At 43.8% G+C, this 13,005-nt stretch overlaps 1 protein-coding gene and 1 pseudogene across 1 annotated transcript; one reads left to right on the top strand and one right to left on the bottom strand.

The window, feature by feature from the left end:
- Positions 1–256: 256 nt before the first annotated feature.
- On the bottom strand, positions 257–3,730 carry LOC132890355 (uncharacterized; annotated as a pseudogene).
- A 564-nt stretch (positions 3,731–4,294) lies between these two features.
- Positions 4,295–7,046, top strand: LOC132890354 (uncharacterized). The gene is made up of 6 exons (XM_060927166.1): positions 4,295–4,367; positions 4,475–4,819; positions 5,478–5,813; positions 6,077–6,187; positions 6,771–6,814; positions 6,918–7,046. Exons 1-6 carry the CDS (start codon positions 4,295–4,297, stop codon positions 7,044–7,046), a joined length of 1,038 nt encoding a protein of 345 aa, XP_060783149.1.
- The last annotated feature ends 5,959 nt before the right edge of the window (positions 7,047–13,005 follow it).

The raw sequence follows: 13,005 nt of genomic DNA, 5'->3' as shown, positions 1-13,005 counted from the left end.
TAAATGTTAGGGAAATGAGGAGACCAAAAACATTACATTACATTATAGGCATTTAGCAGACACTCTGATCCAGAGCAACACACAACAAGTGCAAAAGTCAGATCCAAGAAATGCTGAACTTCTCGACAAGAAAGTTCTCATGCCAAATGAAAGTCATCATGACCAGGCTAGACAGTGCACAGCCTGGGTTGGTCAAGATAGCTAAGATAGCAATGTGATTACACAGTGGGCAGAGAAGCAGGGAAGAGGCTCAGCCTCAAAAGGTGGTTCTGCACTTGAAGGTGGTCATGGAGTCAGCAGCTCTGACCTTGATGGGAAGGTCATTCCACCAATGGGGAACCAGGACAGACAGCAGTCTTGTATGGGCTGGGGAGGAGCAGAGAGGAGCAGTGGCCAGGTGACTAATAATAGTGGAATGTAGGGTTCTAACTGGTATGTAGGGTTGGATCAGTCTCTGAAGGTATGCTGGACCTGACCCCTTAACTGTCTGGTAAACTAGCACCAACCTTTTAAATTTGATGCAAGCTGCAACAGGCAGCAGTGAAGGGCAGCGAGTAGAGCGGTGGCATGGGAAGGACAAGGAAGGTTGGAAACCAGGTGGGCTGCAGGATTCTGTATGAGCTGCAGGGGTCTGATGGCAGATGCTGGGAGGCCACCGAGGAGGGAGTTGCAGTAGTCCAAATTGGAGAGGATCAGTGCTTGGACCAGGAGCTGAGTAGAGTAGGTGGTGAGGAAGGGGATGATCCTTTGAACGTTGTAAAGGAAGAATCTACACATCCGGGGCTCTGCATCAATTTTTGCTGAGGAGGATAGTTTGTTGTCAAACCTCACCCCTAGGTTCTTTGTGCTGGGTGAAGGTGACATAGAGATATCCCCCAGAGAGATGATGAAGTCTAGCGGTGGAGAGGATGGAGCGGGAATATAGATCACTTCTGTCTTGCCTGACTTGAGCTTCAGGTGAAGGTTAGCCATCCAGCTCTGGATGTAATGCAGACAAGCAGAGATGCGATCTGAGACCTGTGTGTCAGAAGAAAGAAAAGAAAGAAATAAACAAGTGAATGTCATCAATATAGCAGTGTTTGGATAGACCATGAGAAGAGATAATCAGGCCAAGAGAGTGGAACTGAGCATCTCAATTGCTGTAGTTTTGGAAGTGAAATGTTCTCCCATTCTTGCCTGAGATAAAATTTCAGTTACTCAACAGTTCAGCGTCTCCTTTGTCATATTTTGTTCTTCATAATGCACTAAATGTGTTCAAGGGGAGACAGGTTTGGACTGCAAGCAAGCCAGTTTAGAACCTAGACTCTTTCACTATGGATTTTATATATCATTACATTTGTATCCAATTGTGTATTGGTATCCCTATAAGCAAACATACATGTACATCTCCAAGACATCTATGCAATACATGCTAATATACCTGGAAGATGTATCGAAAAGAGCATTTGCTCATCTGGAAGATGTTTCTGAATCAACATTTTTGAATGTCTCTGGTTTAACAACAACGCCTTGATATTTCAGTAAAAAAAAAAAAAAGTTCATTCTGCATGCACATGCAAATCTTCCAGATGTACAGAATTTGTTCTGACAGGGATATTAATACATGCCTGGATACCGATATCACTCTATTCTATTCTATTCTATTCTATTCTATTCTATTCTCATGTTTGGATAGTTTGTTTGTCTATCGGCACACATGGAATTGATGTCTTGGAGATGTATGTCTGCTTATATTTGATCCAATATATTTTTGTGTTTTGTTATTTATTTCTAGAGAAAGATTGTAAAACAAGGTGGAAGCGCTTGAGGGACAGGTACAGAAAGGAGAAGAGATTAGAGTTTGAAATAAAAAGGTTCATGTCTGTTTTAAGTTTCCATGAGACATTTATGAAAGACAGGGAATCAAGTGGAAACATGAGACAGGAATGTTATGTAAGATTGCATTTGATGTCAGTTCTTTTACCAGCATCTGACCCTTCTCAAGAGGAGAATTTATGCTTCCAGTCTTGAAATTTTCAGTCAAATTTGCACCTGAACAATCCATGTCAGGCGACACGATGGTGGAGTGGTTAGCACTATCGCCTCACAGCAAGAAGGTCCTGGGTTCATGGCTGGTGGGCCTTTCTGTGTGAAATTTGCATGTTCTCCCCATGCCTGCATGGGTTCCTCCGGGTGCTCTGGTTTCCCCCACAGTCCAAAGACATGCAGGGTAGGCTCTAACTTGACCATGAATGTGAGTGTGAATGGTTGTTTGCCTCTATATGTTACCCCTGAGATGACTTGGTGACTTTCCAGGGTATAACCTGGATTTCGCCCATAATCAGCTGGGATAGGCTTTAGCTTGTCTGCGACCCTGTACAGGATAAGTGGCTACAGATAATGGATCGATGGATGGCATTCCATGTCTCCAACCAATGTCTTTTTTTTCAGTTTCCCACAAGTAGCTCAACCCCAAGCAGTTCAATCAACAGCAGAGCATGATGACTGTAACCTCTTAACCCCCAGCCCCCAATGACTCACTCTCAAGGTTCTAGTCATTCATTCAGCAGCAACAAGTCAGCCTGCAATTACCATGATCTCCCAACTGCATCCTCAACCCCAAGGCCCAATGGCCAGAAAAGCAGCAAAAAGAAAGGTGATGTTTAGGTTATTCATCAGTGACATGCTCACTGATAAATTTTCCGATGAAGTGCCTTATATACTGCATTTAATGTAAATGAGTGTGTATGTCTGTGCTTGGGAGAAGCCATGGCCTAACAGTGAAAGAAGCAGCTTCGGGATCAAAAGGTGGCTGGTCCAATTCCTTGGACCAGCAAGAATGGTTGAAGTGGCCTTGAGCAAGTCACCTAGCCCCCAACTGCTCTGGGTATGTTCCTCTGGATAAGAGCATCTGCTAAATGCCATTGATGTAATGCTTGCCTTGTTAACAAATAGTTTTCTTGATACACATTGTTATGTAGATGGACAGTGAGGTATTGTTGAGGCTCATTGTTGTTATCATTCATGCCAAGCTGTGCTGCCATGGAACTTCACCAGCAGCAGAGGAGAAGTCGCTGGAATACTTCTCCCTCACAGCAAGTGTCACTGAAGAATTATTGTTAGCTCCTGCCATGGAAAGCTCTGGAGGGCAATAACTGGAGTGTCAGCCCCTTGAAGAGGCCAGTAGTCTGGTTGATCTGCCTTTTCCCATTGAATGTAGTTGTGGAGGGTAACTGTAGCCTTCACCAATGTCTCTATATTTTGAGAACACATGGAAATCACATGGTGCTATGCCCTCCACTGAGTTACAAGGATATTGAAAGCATTCTGTACGATCTACCTGACTCAGGACAAGTAATAGTTGAACGCTCGCTGTGGTGCTGTTAGCTGACATTTTGGAAATAGACAAAGGAGGTCTTACTACAATGCAAAGGCCTCATCCCCAACAAAATCAAGTGGGACAGCCTGCCTGTAGATTCTTTCCAAAATGACAGAAGGTGAGTGTACCTCTGGCACTTTTTCTCCCTGAGGCACCTACATCCACCAACCTGAACTGGATTCTTGCATCAACAACAACAAGTAGGATGATGGAGAAGGTGCCTTTGTAGTTGAAAAACAAGGACCTGGATGAGGTAGAAGCCTGGATTACAATGTACTTGTTGCCAATTTCACCTACGCAGTTGGGGAAGTTCCACCTATGCTGGAAGTCGACGACAATCTCCCTCCACTCACTCCTTTTAGGGACAGGCATAGAGTCTTCTATTAAACAGTCCCAAATCACCTGGGCAACACTAGACACTATACTTCATGCCTTTGAAGGAATGGCAACATTACAAAGTTGTAAATACTTTACCACCCATTTTTTTATGTGTTACAAGAATCAAAATTGGAAAAAAAAGCATGTATTATGAAAAAAATAAAATAAAATTCATGAGGTACAACATCAGATAATGTGCTGTTGTATAGTTTTGAGTGCAATACAGTGCAATAGTTATTTACAAATCATTGTTTTCAGTTTTAATTTCATTTTCAAAATACCGTTTTGACTTTTTTTGATTTGGGTTTGTAATATTCTCAACAGACTAAAACACAAACACCATTTCAAAAATTGTCATCCACCTCATTTCCTGCTTTTTTATGCCAGTTTTGAAAAGTTGAATTCAGTCGAGGTCACGCCCAGGGTTCTTCTGCTGCTAGCTCACTCGTCAAGACCATATGTGGAACATTCTGTGATGTCAGAGTTTCACACCATAAATCTCTGGCTCAAAGTGAGATGTGCTCAGTTTGACCATCTGACAGTGGAGCAAGAGGAGACATGCTGTACACAGAGCTCACACTGAAGGTGTTGATGATGATGTGGATTATAATAGTGCTTTTTTATAAAATTGGTAAGTGTCCGTGGTTTTGATTGTTTCTAATCAAAGGCACTTAGTGTAATATTGATAATCTCTGTGTATTTAAAGAAGAATAAAGTTTGTTCTTTAATTCCTAACAGCAGATTCTGCACAGACAAATTATATCAGTCAGCCGAACTCAATGTTCACTGCTGATGTTGGTGATAACGTGACTCTACACTGCTTTAAACTGCTAGAACATGACTCCAGAGTAATTGTTTGGTACAAGCAAAAAGTAGGACAGGAGCCTCGTGTAATGGTCACAGTTCATCACCAACCCAATTTTGAAGATGAGTTCAAGTCACCAAGATTCCGCATCGAGAAAGAAGAAACGAGATTCCATTTAAAAATAGCGAATGTGGAAAAATCAGACGAAGCCATGTATTACTGTGGACTGAGACATTTTTTAACCAGGTTTGGAAATGGAACATTTTTATCAGTGAAAGGTAAGAAGTTACTTTAATATGTTTGTAAGTAGTTTAATGTTTCCTTTCCTTAAAAATGAACTTGATTAACAAATGGAATCAGTGATTCTCAAGTTGTCAAGTGCTCACTTTTGACATAGATTATTATTTCAATTCTATATCATTTTAAATTGCTATCTTGTTATTTTATCTTAATTATTTGAATTTTTTTTAAAAATCAAAATGTCATTACTTTTAACACATAATCCATAATGGTTATGGTGGTTATTTTGATTGTTTGAATTTAATGCTTCGGTACTATCTATGAAAAAAAAAATCTTGAATTAAATTATTATATACAGGAACTTTACAGCAAAACACAAAATTTCTAATGCTGGAATGGATCTGATCAGTGCATTTACTCTATTTTATTAGAGATAGGAAACTTCCAGTTAATTAAAGGTTGCAGTATAAAGCAATATTTGTAGGTGAGAAATTGCATTTTGATGCATTGACATAATCCAATTTGTATGAAAACAAAAAACATGTATGGAAAAACTTATGTTTGATTGCTGTAATTAATAAAATGTAACATAAACATTACGCCCCATCTCTCTCGATTCTGATTTATGGAATATATTTATTATAAAGGTCTAAATATGAACTATCCAGATCACCCTGTCTCTATCACTCTGAACAGGTGATGGAGATGTAAAAGTGTCAGTGATCCAGAGCGGCGTGTTGGACTCGGTTCCTGCAGGAGCGTCAGTGACTCTGCAGTGCTCGGTTCTCTCTGAGAGCAGAGCAGCAGAACACCAAGTGCTCTGGTTCAGAGCTGCTCCACCACAATCCCATCCTCAAATCATTTACACTCATCACAACAGCAGCCGTCAGTGTGAGAGCGGCTCTTCTACACACACCTGTGTGTACGACTTCTCCAAGAACAACCTCAGCATCAGTGAGACTGGAACTTACTATTGCGCTGTGGCCGTGTGTGGGAAGATCATTTTTGGGAACGGGACTCGAGTACAGTTGGGTAAGAACACGTCATGTTTTAGTGATATGCCAGAGTGTATTGTAATTATTTTTCTATCTAATATCTGACTATGTACTTGTATCGGGCTGTCCGATAAGATTTAGCACAATGTTGTTTCATTCCAGATATGTCATTTTTTACTAAAGCCTACATCTCAAAATATTATTCTCTTTCATTTTTAATTATTTGAAGAAATGAGTTTGTTTAGCATAGAAGTAAATAATGGGCCAATATTTAATCCTGTGATATTTCCTGTGTAGCAGAGAGATCTGCCGTGGATCCTGTAGTGATCTGTCTCGCTGGAGCTTTGGGAGTGTGTGTGGTTGTGATCTTTGGTTTGATCTTTATCATAACCTGTAAAGGAAGAAACAGAGGTAAGTCTGCATTATGGCTCTTATTAAAAGTTATTGTATAATTCTAAAGATATTTTAAGAAAGATATGCTATTTCCATGACATACAATGAGTCACCAGTTTATTTGTTATTATATAGTTATCTCCAACAAATTGCCAATATATACTGTACACCACGTTCCAGTTTATTAAATGTACAGATCTGGTACAAAGTGGAGTTCCTGTTACCATCATCAGCCTCCTTTCGTCTGTGCAGACTATGGAATGCACTTAGGTCAGTTTGGGGTTAAAGGTTGTCCCACAGTTGGTGCAAGAAAAGCTAGGTGTTACTGTAGGTCTCTTCTCTGTGTCTGGAGTTTCTGTGCCCCCGGCCAGCTGCCTGATCTTTACCACTCCAATGTTTTCCCACTATATCATGTCCTGAAGTGTTTTATTCATCTTATACTGCAGTAATTTGTAACAACTACATTTTTAATTAATTAAAAACATTTCTTACTTTTTATTCATTAATTATAGTTACATTTAATGCTATGGAACATCCACAAAACAAGTTAGTTCCTGTTATCCAGCAGTGATAAACTGTTGTTGCATTTTCTTCTCTACAGTGAGATTAAAACACGGTTCTGTGACAGACAAGACGCTCAATCAGGTAAATATTCAGGATATGTGAATACATACATGATGCTGTAAACAGACAAGCAGTTAGTGTAAAATCTTTGCATTAAAAGTCTAATAATCTCATATCCCTCCAGGACTGTGACACTGTGGAGCTGAATTACGCTGCCTTACATTTCAGTGAGAGGAGAGCCAAAAGAGGAAGAGTAAAGAAACAACAACCTCAAGATACTATATATACTGATGTACATAATTCTGTAACTTAGATTTGATCTCTGATCTGATTCAATGTTATTAATTCTGTTATCAGTTTTCATTTTGACTGTAGATATATGTTTTTGTTGATGATTAATGATTGTTCAAACTGAATTTAGACTGAAAACTGAATGATCAAGAAGTTTCAAAATCACTAAAACACTGATTCTGTCTCAGAGTGACATGAGAAAGCATTTTTCCCCCTTTCTTCTGTTTTTGTGTAATTGTCACACTTAACTGTTCCATATTTCCAAACAAATCTTAAAAGAAAGCAAATGCAACCTGAATAAACACAAAATACATTTTTGAATGATTGCATTTCCCAAAGAAAGAAAGCACAACTTTATTCATCACACACTTGTGAAATTTCCTCTCTGCATTTGACCCATCTGAAGCAGTGAACACACACGCACACACACATGAGCAATGAGCACACACACATACCCAGAGCAGTGGGCAGCCATGCTAACAGCGCCCGGGGAGCAGGTGGGAGTTAGGTGCCTCACTCAAGGGCACCTCAGCCCAAGGCCATCCCATATTAACCTAACCGCATGTCTTTGGATTGTGGGGGAAACTGGAGCACCTGGAGGAAACCCACACAGACATGGGGAGAACATGCAAACTCCACACAGAAAGGCCCTCACTGGCCGCTGGTTTGAACCCAGAACCTTCTTGCTGTGAAGCAACCGTACTAACCACTATACCGCCGTGCCACCCAAAGGAAAGGACTTATTCAAACCCCCCCCCCAATGTTTCCAAATCAACCAAATTTAATGAATAACTGGGTTCAGTTACACCACACACACCCAGGCCAGTGCTGTTGAACCGACGTATCAATTAAATTGAACATTTCCAAAAATATAAAGTTGACTAAAAGTATCAAAAAGCAGGACACTATGTTGCAATCAAAAGAAATTTCAGAAGAGATTTGAATGTTGTTTAAGCACAGCAGGTGGGAGGTGAGTTTCACACACATGTTTTTTGAGGCTTTTCAGCTTCATTTGCTCACTCTAGGGGACACACACACACACACACACACACACACACACACAGAGTCATTTTCTGGTCCAGGGAGCTCCCCTCCCTCTGCTCTCTCCCTCCTTTTCTATGTTCCACCATCACTGCAACAAACACACCCACCCACACACATTAATTGGCAACAGGTGTAATGACTTAGCCACTCACCTTCCTTGACCCCGCCCTCCATTCACAAACTGACACTTGGCCACGCCCCCACTGCCACATACCCCATCCACGTGACTCAGGCCAGAGAGCCATCTGGCTTGCAGTGGGCTCCCCCCCATCGAACAGGAAGTCCGCCACCACCATCTCCACCCCTGGCCTGTGGATCACCTCGAATTTTAATGGCTGGAGGGCAAGATACCAATGCGTGATCTGTGCATTGGCATCCTTCATGTTGTGGAGCCACTGAAGGGGCGTGTGGTCCAAACAGAGGGTGAAAGGGCGCCCCAGCAGGCAGTATCGGATGGTGAGGACCACCCATTTGATGGCCAGATGTGACCTCGAAGGGCCCTTGCCACTTGGCAATTAATTTGAAGCTTGATGTGGGCAATAATATGAGTATCTTGTTTCCTGATGTGAACTCTCTAAGGCGCATGCCCCTGTCATACAGCCAGGCTTGACATTCTTGTGCCTGCCGTAAGTTCTCCTGGGTTAAGTGCATGAGTGTGTGCAGTTTTGTGTGCAGTACGAGAATGTAATGAATTTCATTTTTTCTTGGTGAAGGTCCCTCCTCCCAATTTTCTCGTAGTGCATCTAAAATGCCACATGGCTTATGCCTATGTAATAACTCAAATCGTGAAAATCCCATGGAGGCTTGCAGGACCTCTTGTACTGCAAATAACAGGGGCTTGAACCATTTATACCAATTATGTGCTTCTTCCCTTACAAATTTACAAAATAAGTTTTTGAGTGTCTGATTGAATTGTTCCATGAAGCCATCCGTTTGTGGGTGATAGACACTGGCACAGATAGACTTAATTCCTAATAACCCATACAGTTTGTGCAGTGTACATGACATAAATGAAGTGCCTTGGTCTGTCAGGATTCCCATCGGAATCCTGACCTGGGAGATAACACAGAAGAGCACTTCCACAATACTGTGTGCTGAGATATTACAGAGAGACACCGTTTCTGGATATTGCATTGCATAGTCCACCAGAAATAAAATAAAATGATATCCCCATGTTGACCAATCTAATGGTCCAACAAGCTCCATACCAATTCTCTCAAAGGGGGTCTTGATTACAGGGTGAGGGCGCAAAAGCACTTTTGGAGTGGCCACGGGATTTACTAATTGGCATTTGTGGCACTCCACACCCCCCCAACAAACACCCCCGCTAATCCCTGGCCAATAGAACCAGGCCATAACTTGGGCTAGTGTTTTATCCTGCCCTAAGTGTCCGGCCATGGAGTTAAAGTGAGCCATATGGAACACGAGTTCCCTATGGTTCTTTGGGATTAAAAACTGGGTTATCTGTTCACCGGTCTGAGTGTCCTGCGTTACGAGATACAGCCTATCCTTAATAATAGCAAAATATGGGAAGAAGGGTGTCACATTTGGCTGGAGAGTTTGACCATCGATTACTCTCACTTGGTGAAGTGCATGACAGAGTCTCATCTCAGAACTGCTCTAATGGGAAATCCTTGAGGGAATCCCTGAGAGAGGGAGGAGGGGCAAGCTGCTCCTCACTCCTTGTATCACCCTGACACAGTGCTGACATAGACGGCTCTGTGTCAGCTTCCCCAGTCAATGCCACACTGGGATCTCACCGTGATGTCCTACTGCAGGACCCACCTCCTACTATGTGTTCCATTAATCCTTTGAACCCCAGCCAATCAATCCCCGAAATCAGTGAGTGGGTGACACACGGATTAACCGTGGTCTTTATTCTATGCTTTTCTCCCTGAAATACAATGTGGATGGACACTAATGGGTAGTTGTGAACATCCCTGTGCACACACAAAACCTTCACCACTTGCACTCTCCCCAATGCCTCACCTTGCACTGGGCTTTGGTGTATTGGTGAATTACAGCCAGAGTCCACCAGTGCATGATATGTATCCCCTTGCATGCTTACTGGTATACAATATGCTCTGGCCTGATCAGGGGTGGTCTCTGGCACCTCGGGGATCCGGACCACTGCTCCCACCTCCATCATAGAGCATTAACTCTGGAGATGTCCTGGCTCCCTGCAGTGCCAGCACACCAGCCCAGGCTTCCCCTCTGCACTGATGTTATGGGCCTCACTCACCTGACGGGGAGAAGACACAGACACGGAAGGAGAAGACAGAAGGACATCATGGGTGTAACGGGGGGAGCCGGTCCATGCCTCTATGGTGGGGAACATGGCAGGGAAGGGAAGAAGAGAGGGGGGAAGGAGAGAGAAAAAGAGAAGCGGTGACACATCTGCCTGCTGTCAGAACTGCCACCAGATGGTCCTCTGCCAGTTTGATGGCTTGTTCCAGCAACACCGGGCAATGACACTGGACCCACTCTGCCATTCCTTCCGGAAGTCGCGCAGTGAACTATTCCAGTGTCACAAGGTCTATGATTCTCTCAGCATCATGGTTGTCTGCCCTCAGCCACTGCCAGCAGGTGTCCTGGAGCTGTTGGCCAAATGCAAACGGCCAGCCAACCTCCTCCAATTTCAGTGTCCAGAAGCACTGACAATGTTGTTCTGGGGAGCAGCCAACATGCTGCAGGATGGCTCTCTTCAAGTCAACGTATATGAGCCAGCTTTCAGCAGGGAGCTGCTGTGCGGCGAGCTGTGCTTTGCCAGTCAATAGTGGAAGTTGGCACACTGCGCGCTGCTCGACTGGCCACCCCCACACTTCAGCCGCTTGCTCAAAGAGTGCTAGGAAGGCTTCCAGATTGTCATGTGGACTCTTCTCCATGAGGTTGATGTGGGGAGGGTCCTCTGCAGTGGAGGTTGAGGACCCCGACAACGCAAGCAGGTGCCGGAATGCCTGGTGATCTTCCTGCTGGGCCAGCATCAAGGGTTCAATGCATTGTTCTTAGTCCTTCTGGAGGGCTATCAGTGCTTGATGCTGGTTCTGCTGAGCGGTAGAGAGGGCATGGATGAGATCTTTGAATGGCAAGGACTCCATTGGGTGGTTCTCTTCTGTACTCCTGGGTTCTGGCACCACTGTAACACTTCCCTGATGTGGGTGGAGTACAGGAGCACAGCAGGCAGGAGCTGATATTCACGCACACTTTTAATGAGGCTTTTCAGCTTCACTTGGTCACTCGAGTACACACACATGAACGCAGGTGCGCACGCACATGCGCACACACACACACACACACACACACACACACACACACACACACACACACACACACACACAGTCATGTTCTGGTCTGGGGAGCTCCCTTCTCTCTGCTCTTTCCTCTTTTTCTATGTTCCACTATTACTGCAACAAACACACCCACACACACGCATTAACTGACAACAGGTGTAATGACTTGGCCACTCACCTTCCATGATGCTGCCCTCCGTTCACAAACTGACGTTCACCACTGTGATGCATCACCTCTACTTTTAACAAAATGCTGTAAATCTTTGGGAACTGAGGAGACCAATTACATTACATTACATTATAGGTATTTAGCAGACGCTCTTATCCAGAGTGATGTACAACCAGTGCAAAAGTCATGTACAAAAAGTGCTGAACTTCTAGACAAGAAAGTTCTCATACCAAATGACCAACTGACAGAATAACACCTAGCATAATATTCTGCAGAAGTCACAGCAATCAGCAAGCAGCCAAGGAGAACATGCTAACCATACAAATGAGCTGACAAAGTACAGCTAAATAGAGAAAAATAAAACTATCATGAAGTCATCATGCTCCACAGCCTGGGTTGGTCAAGACAGCTGAGACAGCTACATGATTACACAGTGGACAGGGAAGCAGGGAAGAGGTGCAGCCTGAAGAGGTGGGTCTTTAGTTTGTGCTTGAAGGTGGACAGGGAGTCATATCTTAATGGGAAGGTCATTCCAACAATGGGAAACCAGGACAGACAGTAGTCTTGAGTGGGCTGGGCAGGTGCAGAGAGGAGCAGGGGCCAAGCAACCAGTAGTAGTGCAATGTATGGATCTAACTGGCATGTACAGTTGGATCAGTCCCTGAAGGTATATCTGGACCTGACCCCATGACTGTCTGGTAAGCAAGCACCAACCTTTTCAATTTGATAAGAGCTGCAACAGGCAGCCAGTGAAGGGCAGCAAGCAGAGGGTTAGCCATGGGAAGAACAAGGGAGGTTGTAGACCAGGCGGGCTGCAGCATTCTTTATGAGCTGCAGGGGTCTGATAGCAGATGCTGGGAGGCTGATGAGGATGGAGTTGCAGTGGTCCAAGCTGGAGAGGATCAGTGCTTGGACCAGGAGCTGAGTAGAGTAGGTAGTAAGAAAGGGGAGGACACTTTGAATGTTGTAAGGGAAGAATCTACATATCCAGGTCACTGTAGCAAATGTTTGGTGAGGAGGATTGTTTGTTGTCAAACCCCACCCCTAGGTTCTTTGTGCTGGGTGAAGGTGACATAGAGATATCCCCCAGAGAGATGATAAAGTCTAGGGGTGGAGAGAATGGAGCGGGAATATAGATCACTTCTGTCTTGCCTGACTTGAGCTTCAGGTGAAGGTTGGCCATCCAGCTCTGGATGTCATGCAGACAAGCAGAGATGTGAGCTGAGGCCTGTGTGTCAGAAGGAAGAAAAGAAAGAAAGAAACAAGTGATTGTCATTGTAGCACTTCCTGATGTGGGTGGAGCACAGAAGCACGGCAGGCGAGAGTTGAAGTTCTCACACATTTTATTTTCTGCTACTTTGCTGCTTTTCAGCTTCACTCACACACACACTCACTCACATGTGTTGTGGTCGGGGAGAGAGCTCCTTTTCTCTGCTCTCTCTCTCCTGTTATGCTCCATCCCTGTAACAACCACACAC

Source organism: Neoarius graeffei, chromosome 8, assembly GCF_027579695.1.
Source record: "Neoarius graeffei isolate fNeoGra1 chromosome 8, fNeoGra1.pri, whole genome shotgun sequence".
Taxonomy (NCBI): domain Eukaryota; kingdom Metazoa; phylum Chordata; class Actinopteri; order Siluriformes; family Ariidae; genus Neoarius; species Neoarius graeffei.
This window is presented reverse-complemented; position numbering and strand designations above follow the sequence as displayed.

Coding starts and splice junctions, on each gene's coding strand:
- LOC132890354 (XM_060927166.1), top strand. CDS start 4,295: ATGCTGTACACAGAGCTCACACTGAAGGTGTTGATGATGATGTGGATT. Junction 6,188..6,770: donor CTGTAAAGGAAGAAACAGAG/GTAAGTCTGCAT, acceptor TCTTCTCTACAG/TGAGATTAAAACACGGTTCT. Junction 6,815..6,917: donor CAGACAAGACGCTCAATCAG/GTAAATATTCAG, acceptor ATATCCCTCCAG/GACTGTGACACTGTGGAGCT.